This window comes from Oncorhynchus mykiss, chromosome 18, assembly GCF_057628025.1.
Source record: "Oncorhynchus mykiss isolate SJ-2025 chromosome 18, ASM5762802v1, whole genome shotgun sequence".
Lineage (NCBI taxonomy): Eukaryota > Metazoa > Chordata > Actinopteri > Salmoniformes > Salmonidae > Oncorhynchus > Oncorhynchus mykiss.
Genome location: NC_143039.1, coordinates 19,771,526 through 19,788,065, shown reverse-complemented (window position 1 = coordinate 19,788,065; position 16,540 = coordinate 19,771,526). Strand labels below are relative to the sequence as shown.

At 45.4% G+C, this 16,540-nt stretch overlaps 2 protein-coding genes across 4 annotated transcripts; both read right to left on the bottom strand.

Annotated features, from left to right (window-relative positions):
- Positions 1-1,000: 1,000 nt before the first annotated feature.
- Positions 1,001-6,027, bottom strand: LOC110527239 (IQ calmodulin-binding motif-containing protein 1). 2 transcript variants are annotated; one of them, XR_016488307.1, is made up of 13 exons: positions 5,728-6,027; positions 5,444-5,612; positions 5,067-5,187; positions 4,896-4,989; positions 4,722-4,821; positions 4,473-4,645; positions 4,246-4,358; positions 4,054-4,175; positions 3,654-3,904; positions 3,403-3,551; positions 2,331-2,468; positions 1,583-1,739; positions 1,001-1,502 (listed from the first exon to the last, which is right to left on the bottom strand). XR_016488307.1 is itself a non-coding variant. In XM_036951332.2 (13 exons), exons 1-13 carry the CDS (start codon positions 5,831-5,833, stop codon positions 1,270-1,272), a joined length of 1,818 nt encoding a protein of 605 aa, XP_036807227.2. In that variant the 5' UTR covers positions 5,834-6,014; the 3' UTR covers positions 1,001-1,269. The 2 variants fall into 2 exon arrangements, 1 of the variants encoding a protein (XP_036807227.2); XM_036951332.2 differs by having other exon boundaries at positions 3,654-3,796; positions 5,728-6,014.
- A 4,634-nt stretch (positions 6,028-10,661) lies between these two features.
- On the bottom strand, positions 10,662-16,418 carry LOC149975426 (coiled-coil domain-containing protein 14-like). Of its 2 annotated transcripts, XM_090207653.1 has the most exons (11): positions 15,953-16,252; positions 15,731-15,783; positions 15,061-15,133; positions 14,835-14,907; positions 14,604-14,747; positions 13,508-14,503; positions 13,239-13,377; positions 13,035-13,117; positions 12,607-12,750; positions 12,300-12,432; positions 10,662-12,048 (listed from the first exon to the last, which is right to left on the bottom strand). In XM_090207653.1, the coding sequence occupies exons 1-11, from the start codon at positions 15,980-15,982 to the stop codon at positions 11,280-11,282; spliced, it is 2,637 nt and encodes an 878-aa protein (XP_090063779.1). In that variant the 5' UTR covers positions 15,983-16,252; the 3' UTR covers positions 10,662-11,279. The 2 variants fall into 2 exon arrangements, with proteins under 2 accessions (XP_090063779.1, XP_090063780.1); XM_090207654.1 differs by lacking the exon at positions 15,731-15,783 and having other exon boundaries at positions 15,953-16,418.
- Between the last annotated feature and the right edge of the window lie 122 nt (positions 16,419-16,540).

Here is a 16,540-nt window from a genome sequence, read left to right as displayed (position 1 = left end):
TGTCAGCTTTATGATAATGTTTCTGTCTGATAAATGCCGTTCATTGTAAAACGCTGAAAATAAACATTGGCCAATCAAATCTTTCTGGTATGTGTGTTTTCTGGGTGTGTGTAATAACATAATGACTGCTGGTGTTGCGTAGGCACTCTGGGCACTCTGTTAACACAAATTCAGCACTGGTATGTGTGTTTTCTGGGTGTGTGTAATAACATAATGACTGCTGGTGTTGCGTAGGCACTCTGGGCACTCTGTTAACACAAATTCAGCACTGGTATGTGTGTTTTCTGGGTGTGTGTAATAACATAATGACTGCTGGTGTTGCGTAGGCACTCTGGGCACTCTGTTAACACAAATTCAGCACTGGTATGTGTGTTTTCTGGGTGTGTGTAATAACATAATGACTGCTGGTGTTGCGTAGGCACTCTGGGCACTCTGTTAACACAAATTCAGCACTGGTATGTGTGTTTTCTGGGTGTGTGTAATAACATAATGACTGCTGGTGTTGCGTAGGCACTCTGGACACTCTGTTAACACAAATTCAGCACTGGTATGTGTGTTTTCTGGGTGTGTGTAATAACATAATGACTGCTGGTGTTGCGTAGGCACTCTGGACACTCTGTTAACACAAATTCAGCACTGGTATGTGTGTTTTCTGGGTGTGTGTAATAACATAATGACTGCTGGTGTTGCGTAGGCACTCTGGGCACTCTGTTAACACAAATTCAGCACTGGTATGTGTGTTTTCTGGGTGTGTGTAATAACATAATGACTGCTGGTGTTGCGTAGGCACTCTGGGCACTCTGTTAACACAAATTCAGCACTGGTATGTGTGTTTTCTGGGTGTGTGTAATAACATAATGACTGCTGGTTTTGCGTAGGCACTCTGGGCACTCTGTTAACACAAATTCAGCACTGGTATGTGTGTTGTTGGACAACAAATAAAAACTCCACTTATCAAAATAACTGAAAGTCTCTACAGTCAGGACACACAATGACATAATAGTAGAAAAGTACAAACTTTAATGCAGACTTCTGTACACAAAATTGCTTTCCAATTCCTTAGAGTGAAACTCTTCCTGAAGGGGCCAGCCACACAGAGACCGATGAAAAGACCACTGCAGTAACACACCTGATTCAACTAACCACGGTCCAGACTGAAACCCATGATTGGTTGAATTCCAGAGCAGGTTTGACGTCATAATGACATTATTACAACAGCCCTATGACAATGTTATAACAGCGTTACAATACTGTTGTGGAACAACGTCGTCAGCTTCCTCCTAAATACAGACAGTTAAACTCTGCCTCCAGCCGGTGGTCTTTGTGGGCGGATTCTGATTCTGGACAGGTGATGTCACCATCTCCCAGCATCTTCCACCAAGGCAGGCGACCGGACTGGAGCAAGGCATTGTGGGATTGCCGGGCGCGGGCGGCTACGGGGGCAGAGCGACTCCTGAACACGTCACAGTCGGTTACTGTGGCGACACTGAGTGAGGGGGCATCTAAGAGAGGAAGATGGATGAAGGGAGAGAACGAGGAAGAGAGAGAAAGAGAGATTGGTGTGCGCGTGTGTGATACCTACTCAGCAGTAGTTCCAGGTCGGTGTTGATCTGTGCCAGCAGGGCGTGTGTGTGAGTGTGTTCTCTCAGCTCTGCCTCTCTCCCCTGTAGATGCTGGAGCAGCAAGGCTTGGGTCTGAGCATGGAGCTCCCTACTGCCCTCTAGAGACACCACAGAGGACTACACACACAGAAAGAGATCGTTACACACACAGAGAGAGATCCGTTACACAGACACACAGAGAGAGACCCGTTACACAGACACAGATCATTACACAGACACACAGAGATCGTCACACACATACACACTCGTTACACAGACACACAGAGAGAGACCCGTTACACAGACACAGATCATTACACAGACACACAGAGAGCGTTACACACACATACACACTCGTTACACAGACACACAGAGAGAGACCCGTTAGTTACACAGACACACAGAGAGAGAACCGTTACACAGACACACAGAGAGAGACCCGTTACACAGACACACAGAGAGAGACCCGTTACACAGAGAGATTGTTACACACCACACACACATTTGTTTTACTATCCTTGTGGGGACCAAATACTATTTTCCCTAACCCCTAACCCCTAACCCTAATTGTAACTGTAACCCAAAACCTAACCCTAAAACAGCCTTTTTCCTTCCTTCCTTTTCCCCACTTGTTCAAATAGTCCTTGTTTTACTATCCTTGTGAGGACATCTGGTCCCTACAAGGATAGTAAAACCAAACACACAACTTGAAGTAATATTCAGAATCACCGGGTGCAGGGCAATATGTTCCTCCACCTCTCTCTTCAGCTCCGCCCTCCGACTGTCAGTCAAACCCCAAGGACCAATCCAAGGGGAGAAGGAAGGAGGGGCTTTCTCAGCTCTCCGCCTCTTCAGAAAGCGAAGGACCTAACAGGAGAGGGACAAAAAACTGTCAAGATGAATTCAGATGCTGCTGCATGCTAGATTTGTTCGATCGCTGTGTTCAGCTTCTGCTTACAACAGGGGTAGTCTATTGGAAGTGCATGTGAGTGTGTTAATACTGTTCTCTGCAGGACAACAGTAGCTCTGTGCTGTGAGTGTGTGTTAATACTGTTCTCTGCAGCACAACAGCAGCTCTGTGCTGTGTGTGTGTGTTAATACTGTTCTCTGCAGGACAACAGCAGCTCTGTGCTGTGCGTGTGTGTTAATAATGTTCTCTGCAGGACAACAGCAGCTCTGTGCTGTGTGTGTGTGTTAATACTGTTCTCTGCAGGACAACAGCAGCTCTGTGCTGTGTGTGTGTGTTAATACTGTTCTCTGCAGCACAACAGCAGCTCTGTGCTGTGAGTGTGTGTTAATACTGTTCTCTGCAGGACAACAGCAGCTCTGTGCTGTGTGTGTGTGTTAATACTGCTCTCTGCAGCACAACAGCAGCTCTGTGCTGTGAGTGTGTGTTAATACTGTTCTCTGCAGGACAACAGCAGCTCTGTGCTGTGTGTGTGTGTTAATACTGTTCTCTGCAGGACAACAGCAGCTCTGTGCTGTGTGTGTGTGTTAATAATGTTCTCTGCAGGACAACAGCAGCTCTGTGCTGTGTGTGTGTGTTAATACTGTTCTCTGCAGGACAACAGTAGCTCTGTGCTGTGAGTGTGTGTTAATACTGCTCTCTGCAGCACAACAGCAGCTCTGTGCTGTGTGTGTGTGTTAATACTGCTCTCTGCAGGACAACAGCAGCTCTGTGCTGTGAGTGTGTGTTAATACTGTTCTCTGCAGGACAACAGCAGCTCTGTGCTGTGAGTGTGTGTTAATACTGCTCTCTGCAGGACAACAGCAGCTCTGTGCTGTGTGTGTGTGTTAATACTGCTCTCTGCAGCACAACAGCAGCTCTGTGCTGTGTGTGTGTGTTTCTCCGTTGCTGGAAGTTTCGTCTCTCTCGGTGGCCTCGCCAAACCCTCTGGATCTGTATTGCAGCCTGCCTCTCGACCTCCCCGAGGTACTGCTGCACCTGACCTACACACACACACACGAGGGCTGTAGATGGCAGGCCTAACTAAGCAAACAAACAAGCATCATTCCGCTCTGTCTCTGCTGTAACAGGTAGTGTGTGTGTACCTGGGGGCAGTAGCTGCAGTAGCTGTAGTTGTTTCTGATGGAACTCTCTCCTGGCTCTCTGTCTCCTGACACACAGCTGTAGTCTCAGCTCCTTCTCCCAGCACACAGCCTGAGCCTGCTGCGCTCTCCTCCGCCGCCGCTCCCTACACACACACACACACACTGAACTGTCTGGAATTACTATGATCTTATTTAACCTTTATTTTGACAGGAAGTCATGCTGAGACCAACTTCTCTTTTACAGATGAGCCCTGGAATTACAAAAAATATACACATCAATACAAAACACGATCATAGATCAATGAGAAAATAAAGCCCACACACACACACACACACACACACACACACACACACACACACACACACACACACACACACACACACACACACACACACACACCTGAAGCTCCTCTGCAGTGATCTGACAGCTCTGGGCAGACTCTTCACTCTCCTCCTGGTCTGATAGGATCTCCACGCTGCCTGGATGATACACGCCGCTCTCACACACTCCTCTGGCCACGTCTGATAACACAGAGAGAGTGTAAGGCACACACACACACACACGAACAACAACAAACACACTATATTTTACCTCTGTGTGATCAGCTGGTTTGGGGACTTCTCTGTGCAGCAGCTTTATCAGTTGGTCCACTTCCTCATCGAAGCCCCGCCCCCTCCATTCTCGACCAATCATGCCCTCCAACCCTGCAACACACAAACCATAAAAAACATCAAGATTGCTTTTGCAAGCATATAAAGTTAACCCATGAAACAATATATATATCGTAACCTGGAAATATTCAAACCCCACCCCCTGACCTTTGAACCTATGGATGATAAGCTGCAGGGCGGATTCTTGTTGCCGGGCAACCAGGAGGAGCGTCCTAATTGCTGCCCCTCCCACAACAGGGTTGGATGTGTGAGCCAGTCGGTAAACGACGTCATCCAGAATCACAGACAAGGGGCCTTTTCCCAAACCTGCTACTAACTCACTACAGAGAAAGAGCGGGTAATGAATTTAATTGATGTGTGTGTGTGTGTGTGTGTGTGTGCGTGGTGATATGCTACCTGTTAGCTGTCAGAAGCTGATGCCACAGTGACACACACACGGTTCCCACTCTCTCTTCCTCACTCATTAACATCCTCTCATAGTGGTCTGACTGCAGGACTAAGAGAGAGAAAAGAGGGGGGGCATCGTTAGTTAGCTACGGGGTCTGTTTGGTATTGGACGTTAGATCTCACCTTGTGTGGCCAGGTGACCATGGGCTTTCAGAAGCCAACACACAGAGCCCATCACTTTCTTGAAGAAACGAAACATCTCAGGCTGCCCATTCCCCTACAGAGAGAGATATGTGAGTAGACATATTTTTGTTGAGGACATTCCAAACTTCAAAAAAACGTTATGTCCCTTACCGCCAAAGCTCTGTTCATCAGCCGACTGGCCAATGACAACAGGCTGTCTGTGACGGATGGGAGCAGCCGCCTATGGAAGGCCTCAGTGTCTCCGCCCATGTCCACACCCACACAGCAGGAGCTAAAGGAGTTTGCATATGCACACAAATAAATCAATGTCAAATCACTACTACAGATATATGACCCCCACCTTCATAGATCTGCTTGCATCAATTATTATTCCACCCCATCAGTTCTATCAGGGCCTTGAAGTAGTATCTGGGGTAGGTATTGTCCATTGGTAGTGTCTAGGGTTGTTTAGTGCAGAGTAATAGACAACACAGATTTGGTTATTCCTTTTTGTTGTGGTTGTGTGGTTCAAGATTCTAAAATCGTACCTGAGAATTTCTGCCAACTGAGTGGCAGTTGCGTAGCCTCCTTCAACTTTGGCATAGTTCAGTTTGAGGGCGTCTCCTGCGCAGTATTGAAGTATGCCATGGCTGAACAAGGAGTTTTTGAACGCACCCAACTCTCTATCGTCTTGGACAGATATCCTATTCAGAATTTCTTCAATGTCGAAAAATAAGGAATGATTGTTAGTTGGGTATCAGGAATAACACACAAGTGCAAGCAAAGTAAAATAACACGTTTTCAATGTAAAAAGGTTAGCTAACTAATTTACCTTGTAATTTTGAGAGAACTTGTGGAACCTTCTGCTCCGGCTTAATGTTTGTGCTCGCGACCAGTGCCCTTAGCCCGGCGTCTGTGTCCTTTCTAGCGAGACTCATCGCGACTTTATTACAGTAATCTTTCGCTCCCAGATCTGAAGTATAAAACCATATACAAAATTGACGAGCTACATTATTCTTCGAATGAAACCAGACACGATCAAGTTGAAATCTATTTTCGTGCTCTCTTGTTGCCACAAGCACTGACGGGGAAGCTTCATTTGTTTCTACAGCAACACTACTTACGTCACTAATCTGCGACTACAGTTAGCAGGGCACCATTCCCATTCATTCTTTACAATACATACATTTTTTTTAGTTTTATTAACAACAAATCAATACAAAAAGTACATTAGGAACACAAGTATTTATAAAGAATATACAAAGGACATTTGGGCTAGGGGCGGGGCTAAGGGGTACAATATCACATTACACAAGAACCTTAAGGGGCATACACACATATTTATAATTCGAACAGCTTTTTTGTTGGCACTGTATTTAATAGTCTTAAAATATAGTTCAATTTCTTTTTGCAGGGTAATAAAATGTGGTGTTTTGTTTGTAAATGTACATTTGGGAATATGAAATTTGGCCAAAACAATAAGGAAATTAAATACATAAAATTGTTTCAACTTATTTCTATCGTAAATAAAGAAATCCAAGCAGCACATCTCTCCATAAGAGTGTACAATCTTCATAAATTATAAATCTACTGATGTCTTGCCACAGATTCCTTACATGAATACAATTCCAAAAAATAAGCAACACTGTTTCTGGGTGGTCATTACAAAAGGTACAATTTCTGGGTTTATGTTTTTTTACTTCTTCATATAGTGGTTGGCAGGATAGTATTTATGAATCATTTAAAAAGAAACGTACTTCATTTAGTTAATAAGTAGGTATGTGTGTGGCAACATCCAAACTTTTTTCCAGCCGACATTATCAATAAAACCATTCCAATAAGGCATTACTGGATAAGGAAACAATTTGGAAACAAGGCTTGTATAGCTCTATTGTTGTTGGATGAACTAAAAGAAAAACTCATCTTAGGATGCTTCCTTTTAAGGTTGGTCAGGTCTTGACACGTTCCTGAATAATGCAGCAACACCTGAGGGAATGGCATCTAAAACTATTTCAACATCTTTAGGTGTTACAGGGCTCTTGTAAAGTGATAAGAATTCCTTACAATAAGTAAAATACCCTCTGCATTTACAAGTTGTCTCACCAATAGGATATTATTTCGGAACCAATATTCTAAAAACAAAGAAGTATTTTTATACAATATATCCATCCTGACTATTCCATATACACTGCTCAAAAAAATAAAGGGAACACTTAAACAACACAATGTAACTCCAAGTCAATCACACTTCTGTGAAATCAAACTGTCCACTTAGGAAGCAACACTGATTGACAATACATTTCACATGCTGTTGTGCAAATGGAATAGACAAATTACAGGCAATTAGCAAGACACCCCCAATAAAGGAGTGGTTCTGCAGAGGGTGACCACAGACCACTTCTCAGTTCCTATGCTTCCTGGCTGATGTTTTGGTCACTTTTGAATGCTGGCGGTGCTTTCACTCTAATGGTAGCATGAGACGGTGTCTACAACCCACACAAGTGGCTCAGGTAGTGCAGCTCATCCAGGATGGCACATCAATGCGAGCTGTGGCAAGAAGGTTTGCTGTGTCTGTCAGCGTAGTGTCCAGAGTATGGAGGCGCTACCAGGAGACAGGCCAGTACATCAGGAGACATGGAGGAGGCCGTAGGAGGGCAACAACCCAGCAGCAGGACCGCTACCTCCGCCTTTGTGCAAGGAGGAGCAGGAGGAGCACGGCCAGAGCCCTGCAAAATGACCTCCAGCAGGCCACAAATGTGCATCTGTCTGCTCAAATGGTCAGAAACAGACTCCATGAGGGTGGTATATGGGCCCGACGTCCACAGGTGGGGGTTGTGCTTACAGCCCAACACCGTGCAGGACGTTTGGCATTTGCCAGAGAACACCAATATTGGCAAATTCACCACTGGTGCCCTGTGCTCTTCACAGATGAAAGCAGGTTCACACTGAGCACGTGACAGACGTGACAGAGTCTGGAGACGCCGTGGAGAACGTTCTGCTGCCTGCAACATCCTCCAGCATGACCGGTTTGGCGGTGGGTCAGTCATGGTGTGGGGTGGCATTTCTTTGGGGGGCCGCACAGCCCTCCATGTGCTCGCCAGAGGTAGCCTGACTGCCATTAGGTACCGAGATGAGATCCTCAGACCCCTTGTGAGACCATATGCTGGTGCGGTTGGCCCTGGGTTCCTCCTAATGCAAGACAATGCTAAACCTCATGTGGCTGGAGTGTGTCAGCAGTTCCTGCAAGAGGAAGGCATTGATGCTATGGACTGGCCCGCCTGTTCCCCAGACCTGAATCCAATTGAGCACATCTGGGACATCATGTCTCGCTCCATCCACAGTTGCACCACAGACTGTCCAGGAGTTGGCGGATGCTTTAGTCCAGGTCTGGGAGGAGATCCCTCAGGAGACCATCCACCACCTCATCAGGAGTATGCCCAGGCGTTGTAGGGAGGTCATACAGGCACGTGGAGGCCACACACTACTGAGCCTCATTTAGACTTGTTTTAAGGACATTACATCAAAGTTGGATCAGCCTGTAGTGTGGTTTTCCACTTTAATTTTGAGTGTGACTCCAAATCCAGACCTCCATGGGTTGATAAATTTGATTTCCATTGATCATTTTTGTGTGATTTCGTTGTCAGCACATTCAACAATGTAAAGAAAAAAGTATTTAATAAGAATATTTCATTCATTCAGATCTAGGATGTGTTATTTTAGTGTTCCCTGTATTTTTTGGGAGCAGTGTATAATATCTGTGTGGAGAAAAATGATCCTTATAAATGAAGGACCATAAGAAGAAAACCTGTCGACCTGCAGAGAGTTTCACTGGAACGTTGTCAATATTATAATTGCAAACTAACATGAAGTTAAGGCTACCAAAAGTAGAGAAGACATGCTGAGGAATAAAGTTCCACATGGAAGTGTAACTTCTTATGAATTGTTTTATCCAATTGATCTTAAAAGTATTATTTAAGGACTGCCTGTAACTGCCTGTAGCTCAGGCCCTGAAGCAAGGATATGCATATTCTTGGCACCATTTGAAAGGAAATACTTTGAAGTTTGTGGAAATGTGTAAGGGATGTAGGAGAAAATAACACAATAGATCTGGTGAAAGATAATACAAAGAAAAAAAAAACATTCTTCTGTATTTTTTTTCTACCATTATCTTTGAAATGCAAGAGAAAGGCCATAATGTATTATTCCAGTCTAGGTGCAACATATATTTTGGCCACTAGATGGCAGCAGTGTATGTGCAAAGTTTTAGACTAATCCAATGAGCCATTGCATTTCTGCCCAAATATGCCTAATTTGTTTATTAACTTTTTATGTTCAAAATTATGCACTCTCCTCAAACAATAGCATGATATTCTTTCACTGTTATAGCTACTGTAAATTGGACAGTGCAGTTAGATTAACAAGAATGTAAGCTTTCTGCCAATATCAGATATGTCTATGTCCTGTGAAATGTTCTTGTTACTTACAACCTCATCCTAATCGCATTAGCCTACATTAGCTTAACCGTCCCGTGGAAGGGACACTGATCCCGAAGAAGTTTTAATTAAGGTAGTAAAGTCCAGAAAATTCAGCCCACCATACATAAGTCTTCATTACAACAGTTTTCCTAATGTAATGGGTACGGTTTCTCACAGAAAGTTGAGAAGCATCTGGTTTATCTTCTTGCTTATTTTACTGTCAAGATATAAAGGTAGCGCGGCATGTGTCAGCCTAGAGATACCTTCAGCCTTGGTTATTAGGACTCTTCCTTTTAAGGATAAGTCCCTCTGTAGCCATTGATTTAGCTTCTTCTGGGGTTTTTTAACAAGAGGGTTCAAATAGAGTAAGCCTCCATACTTCTGATCCTTAGTAATGGTTATGCCTAAATATGTAAGTTCTTCTTTCACTGGAATAACATAATATGAAGGTGTCACAATCTTTAACAGCCATGAGTTCACATTTATTAATGTTAAGATATAGACCAGACGCTTTGGAAAAGGATTCTATCACATTGATCGATATGGGAATTTGACTAGCGTCTTTCAGAAAAAGTGTAGTATCATCAGCCAGCTGGCTTATAATAATTTATTTACCAGCTATGGAAATTCCTTGTACAGGACTATTATTTAAAGAATTTGTAAGAAGTTGGGTGATTAATAAAATAGATACGGTGAGATCGGACAACATTGCATAATTCCTCTCTTTAACTCAAATCTAGGTGAGGTGCCATGTTTCAGTTTGATAGAGCTGTTACCATTCGTATAGAGTCTTAATAGCCTTACAGAAAAAATCCCCAGAGCCACATTTCTCAAGGGAGTGGAACAGGAACTGATGCTCTACTGTGTCAAATACTTTATAAAAATCTAAAAATAATATGAAGCTCTCCTCAGTTATTAGGTCTGAGTAGTCAAGTACGTCTAATACTAGTCTGACATTGTTAGAAATATGTATGTTCCTCATAAAGCCAGACTGTGTTTCACCAATGATTGCATCCATGACTTCTTTCATTCTTTTTTGCAAGTAGTCATTATTAAGTAGACAAAATGGACACCAGTTATGGATGAGCAGAACTTATTTTTTAGGCTTTAGGTATCAGTGTTATTAAACCCTGACTCATTGTAGGAGGGAGAACATTATTTTCAATACATCATATTTCCTTCTCCCTTAATTCAAATGATGGGTTGGTTGTTAAGCATCAAAAACCGACACGTGCTCAGCTATGGGGCAAAAGAGATCGGGTTGGCATAGATTGTTGATAACATGTCAACTATATTTCTTCTCCAATGTTTATTGAAAACATAAATGAAGTTGTACAATGAGCACTTGTCTCTCAAATCCACCATTACAGTTGTTGGTTAGCTAGCTCAGTCAAAACATGATATAAAAACAAATAGAACTAGCTGAAATGAGCCGCTTACAATTCCCCACATGGCATCGTGTCATTGTTGCTGTCTGGCCATCCAGAATCACAACACATGGCATCGTGTCATTGTTGCTGTCTGGCCATCCAGAATCACAACACATGGCATCGTGTCATTGTTGCTGTCTGGCCATCCAGAATCACAACACATGGCATCGTGTCATTGTTGCTGTCTGGCCATCCAGAATCACAACACATGGCATCGTGTCATTGTTGCTGTCTGGCCATCCAGAATCACAACACATGGCCTTCTGCCCCATTGAAGCGTGTGCTTCGTTTTCCTGAAGTTCTCAGGTAACCCGTCTTTAAAGTAAAGAATAAATAGTAACGAAAAAAGAATAACTATTTCATTTGCCATTTCATTCAAATAAAGTACAATTAAAAAGAAACCTAAAAAAAGACATTGGTTATTTTATTACATTGGAATAGATTCAGACTACCTCGGTGTGTGTGTGTGTGTCTCTGTCTTATCGCTTGAGGTCCTGCTTTATAGTTCTCTGCAAGCTGGCAATGCTGGCATCCAGAGCGGCCAGCCCGTTCCGGAACTCCTGTTCGTCACGCGTGTCAAAGGTCGAGCTTGACCCTGCACTCCAATCAGAAGCCAAGGATCTGACCTCACATAAGGAGAGGCCAGTGGAGTCAAGCGAAGAGTTCCGCCCCTTGCCCGGTGATGCCATATCCATGTCCAGACGGCGCCGGTGACTCTGGGACAGGTCAGAGTGTCCAGCGCCATTAGAGCAGAGTCCGTTTGATTGGTGGAGATTAGATAATAGGCTTTTTAATTGAGGGAAACCCTCGAGGGCAACACTAAGGCTCTGAAGACCCTGTGGTCCTCCTCCTCTCTGTGACATCATCACAGTAAGTGGTAACCCCTCAACAGGAAGTGGTGACCTCACAGTCTCTCTCAGTGGGGCGAAGGCCAAAGGTGGGGTGGCTTTTCTTTCCAGAGCCACACACAGACCCACTTCCTGATCCGCAGACGCACACACACTCTGACCACCTGGTGTACACACACTGAAGTCCTGCTGGTGTGTGTAGTGGCACTCAGGGCCTTTACAGGGCAGGGAGACAGAACCACACCCCTTCTGCTCCAACGACCACAGGTATTGGCTGACTGGGTGGTCTGACGGACCCTGCTGGTCCTGGTATTGGTCCAGAGCTCGTTTAGTGAGAGGGAGGCGGGACGTAGGGATGTCAGTCACAGCAGGAAACTCAGTGACAGGGACCTGTAGAGCTCTGAGAGAGACAGGTTGAGAGAAAAGGGTATAAAGAAAGAGCGGGAGAAAAATACAGAGAGAGAGAGAGAAACAGACAGACAGAGGACAGGTCGAGAGAGAGAAACAGACAGACAGAGGACAGGTCGAGAGAGAGAAACAGACAGACAGAGGACAGGTCGAGAGAGAAAAATTGTCAGTAAAAAATAAAAACTCCAATACATTTTTAGAAAGTACACACACACACACACACACACACACACACACACACACCTGAGGTGCTCCTGTAGTGTGTGGATCTCTGTCTCCCTCTTCTGGGTATTGAGTGCCAGTGCAGCATTCTCCTTCTGACACTCCTGCAGCCTGTGGTTACAGCCCTGCACCTCACCCAGAGCAGACTGCACGTCTACACACAGACAGACACACAGACACACTTATATACATTTATTAGATAATACACACAGACACCTCAGAGATCCTTTAATCTCAGCGTAATATGGATCAGTTTAAGGCCCTGATCTTCATGTATTTAGAAATCAAATAGAAAAGAAGCGGAGTACGTTCCCCCCTCATCTATTACCTTTACTGATACGACTGCACTCCGCCTCACTCTGCTGCAGCTGGCTCTGTGTGTCCACCAGGGCTTGCCGTAGCTCAGTGTTGCCGCGCTGCAGCTCTTGCAGGCTTGTGTGAGCATCGTTGAGCTCCGACTGCAGAGCCGACACTAAGAGACAGAGGAGGTTAGACAGGCGACACTAAGAGACAGAGGAGGTTAGACAGGCGACACTAAGAGACAGAGGAGGTTAGACAGGCGACACTAAGAGACAGAGGAGGTTAGACAGGCGACACTAAGAGACAGAGGAGGTTAGACAGGCGACACTAAGAGACAGAGGAGGTTAGACAGGCGACACTAAGACACAGAGGAGGTTAGATACTCAGAGATACAGACACACGATAATAACCTCTCACTGATAGACAGTTGAAAGAGGGCCGGGCAGTTTATCTTACTGTCAGTGTCACAGTGGACATCTCTGGCCTCCCTCTCTGCTCGCTCTCTCTCCCGCAACTGTTGGTTCACTATCCTCAGACGCCTGAACACACACGTTAAAGTGATCAATCTTCTGTATGAAACACACACACACACACACACACACACACACACACACACACACACACACACACACACACACACACACGGGCGATGGTGCTGACCTGCGTAGCAGTGCGTTCTCACTGCGTAGAGGTTGCAGGACCAGAGCAATCTCAGCCTGGATGTTAGAGCTGCCCACCATGACAGGAAGTAGAGACACTGTCTGCTCCAGCTCACACACCAGACGCTCTGCTACACTGTCTACAGAGGAGGGGGAGGAGGGAGGGAAGAGAGGGAAGAGAGAGAGTGGCGGAGATTGAATTTGATTAACATTTGATTAAATAGTCATTTTGACTGATTATTTTGACAGGTTGGTTGATTGATTGATTACCTTGGCCAGCGAGCAGAGCCTTCAACTCTCCAAGGAGGTACTGAACAGTCATCACCTGCCGAGCGGTTCCCTCTGGACTACAGCCCTTAGAGCCCAGCGCCAGCGGCAGGCGTGTGTACGAGTGTGTGTGGCTGGGAGCCACACCTGGATGTGTGTTTTGTAAGTATGCCTGTACAGGCACTGGATCTATGTGTGTGTGTGGGTGTGTGTATGCCAGCTGGGTGTGTGTTTGTATGTTAAAGCAGGTCTGGGCGCTGGTGTCTCTCACTGGACACTCCTCTTCCTCCTCTCCAGCGTTACCCTCCATGTGGTCGCAAGCCTCCCTGGCTAAGGTCCCTCCATCCTGGGTAGAAACCAGCTGGCCCCCCCTGTCCAGGGATGTAGCATCTGGGGCAGACTGTGGTTGAGTGTTGGCAAGGGGGTGAGGTTGGGGGTGAGGATGAATTTCAGAGAAGAGTACTGGTGGTCCCTGACGAGAGGGAGAGCAGGAAGATGAGATTGGATGTCCACTTTCTCCAGACACAGAGCTGTCAGAGGGCAGGGGGGCAGACAGGGCTAGCCTCTCCACAGAGGGAGCACCGAGGTGCAGGCCACAGGACCTGAAGCTCCCCTGGGCAGCCGAACCTCCAACCCCAGAGACAAAGCCTCCTGGCTGGGCTGCGAGGAGAGAGAGCACTGGTCCTGTGAGAGGGGCTGTGGGTAGGGAGGTAGCTACAGCTCCAGGAGAAGCTAACGGAGCTGTGGAGGTAGAGCCCCCCAGGTGGACTGATGCCACCCCAATGATGGAGCCTCCAGGCTGGGCTAGAGGGACTGAGGGGCCTGGGGGGAGTGTGTTGTTAGGGGGGAGTCTTTGGGGACTCAGGGTGGGGGTGGAGGTGGTCAGGCGACAGTTAAACCGAGCATCTGACGTCGGCTCTGACGTTCCGGCCAAACTCTGAACTTTGTTCCTCATCCCAGGATACGACAGGGATGACAGGATCGTCTTCTGCACGGGAGCTGGAGTAGAGAGAGTTATGCATTTTTGCACACCAACACATACGCACACACAGAGACACACACACAGAGACACACACACAGAGACACACACAGGTCCCACCTGTTTTTTTAGCAGTCTGAGTGACAGGTCTCTTTGTCTGCTTCCTCCTCTCTATGTCTACCCTCTCATTTCCCAGAGTGCACAGCGGTCGGGATTTGGCGGCTCGAGTCTTCCCTGCTCCCCTGACGGAGATTGGCTTGGCCTCTATCACACAATGAAAACACTTTGGTCAATAATTTCAACTAGACATGTAAACGTTCTGTAGAAACAGAGTAAGTAGTTGACTGGTACCTGCCGTCTCTGCCTGGAGAATGACATTGAGCAGCGCAGCACACTGATCCAGACCCTGGTGAATGGTTGTCACCTTAGGGAGAGCACAGATGCAAACCATCTTACCATATAATCACTGTTAGGTGATTATAACTCTTATTAATATATTACACAAATAGGCTTGTTATTAACTTGTTATTAACTTGTTATTAACGTTGCAACTGACTGTTCATGGATGTGTTATTACCTGGTCCTCTGAGTCTGTGGAGTAGAGGGAATAAGCCGGCTCAGTAGAAGTGACTAGTGGACGCCCTGCTCCCCTACAGAACAGAGTGACAGTGAATGGATATAATGACACTCTGCAACAGGGATGTGACTTATCAGTCCTGTGTGTTCTCTTACCTCGGGGGACGGATAAACTCAATATACTTTAAACTGACAAAAATAAATGATAATGGACCTACATCAAGTTTCTTGACTGTGCCCAGTTCACTAATAGGTTGATGCTTATTGTCATGACTCATTCCCTGGAGACAGAACAGAGCTTTTTCTGCTAGATGGGCCAGCTGCAAAGTCCAAATCTGCTACATCGTAAAAAAAATTATGAAACAAAAATGTGCTTTTTGGTCTTAATTTGAAGGTTAGGGTTAGGCATTAGGTTTAGTATTGTGGTTAAGTTTAGGTTAAAATCAGATGTTTATGCCACTCTACAGAGCTGCCTCCAGGGCAAGATTAATGACAACAAATGCCAATCTGCTCGCTAATAATAACCGAAATGAAAGCTAGACAGTCAGAGAGCCTTGAAAATTCCAAAAACGATGGACAGATGACTATTTTTTGCACATTTTTGGCGGCGAGGAAATATTTCAGTGCGGTCCTCCAGACCTCGTTGAAGACCCCGGGGATAAACGACTTACCTCTTCTTTGAGCCCTGGCCCCTCCCACCAGTCAGTCTTCCAGAGGATATCACCTGTCAGTCAAAAACAGGGGCTGAATCTGAATACACTCTAAAATGGTGTCCTTTCCCTGAGAGGCTAGGGGGGAAAGCTAGACACCACCATATGAGGCTAATTACATTCATTATCAAGACGGCTAAGAACCAGTTCGCAGGCACATTGTGGATAGCTGAGATGTCTTACCTTGTGTCTAGCAAGCCCTTGCTTTGGCATAGCTGGCCAGTCAACTGCTGTCCAAATCGAAGGAAGAAAAACGATGGTAGCTAACCAATTCTTTCCAAGAGTAGCCCTAATCAACTATCTGCAAACTGTACTAACTTTGAGTGCCCACAATGTCTGAAGCATTTTCTGACTGACTATCTAGAGCGAAACTAGTTGATGTTGTCACGTTGAAGCTTTTGTTACAGTTATTATTAGCTTATTTTTTTTACTGGCGCTAGCATAAACAGGAACCGGCGGGTTTTGTTTGAAACGGGAAGTAACGTCGTGACCAATGAAAACATCGCTGCCAAACCATCCAATGAATGTTATTGGCGGATGTAAGCTGATGTCGTAATTTCCAGTTTATCGATTGAATGAAGCAAATGTCACTCAAATGTAGCCCCCTCCTCTCCTCCCTAAATGTTGGTCTGACGACGCTGAATTCGGTGTCACCATGGAGACGACATGATACAAATTAACACCAACGATTGTTTTATTACCATTAGCATTTTTTTAAGTGTTTCCTGGGAATATGTGATACAAACAATATATTGTGTTGTTGGATTAATG

Excerpts from the sequence above, each read along its gene's own strand:
- LOC110527239 (XM_036951332.2), bottom strand. The coding sequence starts at position 5,833 with ATGAGTCTCGCTAGAAAGGACACAGACGCCGGGCTAAGGGCACTGGTC. Across the intron at positions 4,822-4,895 it reads TGGTCACCTGGCCACACAAG|TCCTGCAGTCAGACCACTAT; the intron begins GTGAGATCTAAC and ends TCTCTCTCTTAG. Across the intron at positions 2,469-3,402 it reads CTGTTGTGCTGCAGAGAGCA|GTCCTTCGCTTTCTGAAGAG; the intron begins GTATTAACACAC and ends CTCTCCTGTTAG.
- LOC149975426 (XM_090207653.1), bottom strand. The coding sequence starts at position 15,982 with ATGCCAAAGCAAGGGCTTGCTAGACACAAG. Across the intron at positions 15,784-15,952 it reads AAGGGCTTGCTAGACACAAG|GTGATATCCTCTGGAAGACT; the intron begins GTAAGACATCTC and ends TTTGACTGACAG. Across the intron at positions 14,504-14,603 it reads TCAGACTGCTAAAAAAACAG|CTCCCGTGCAGAAGACGATC; the intron begins GTGGGACCTGTG and ends TCTCTACTCCAG.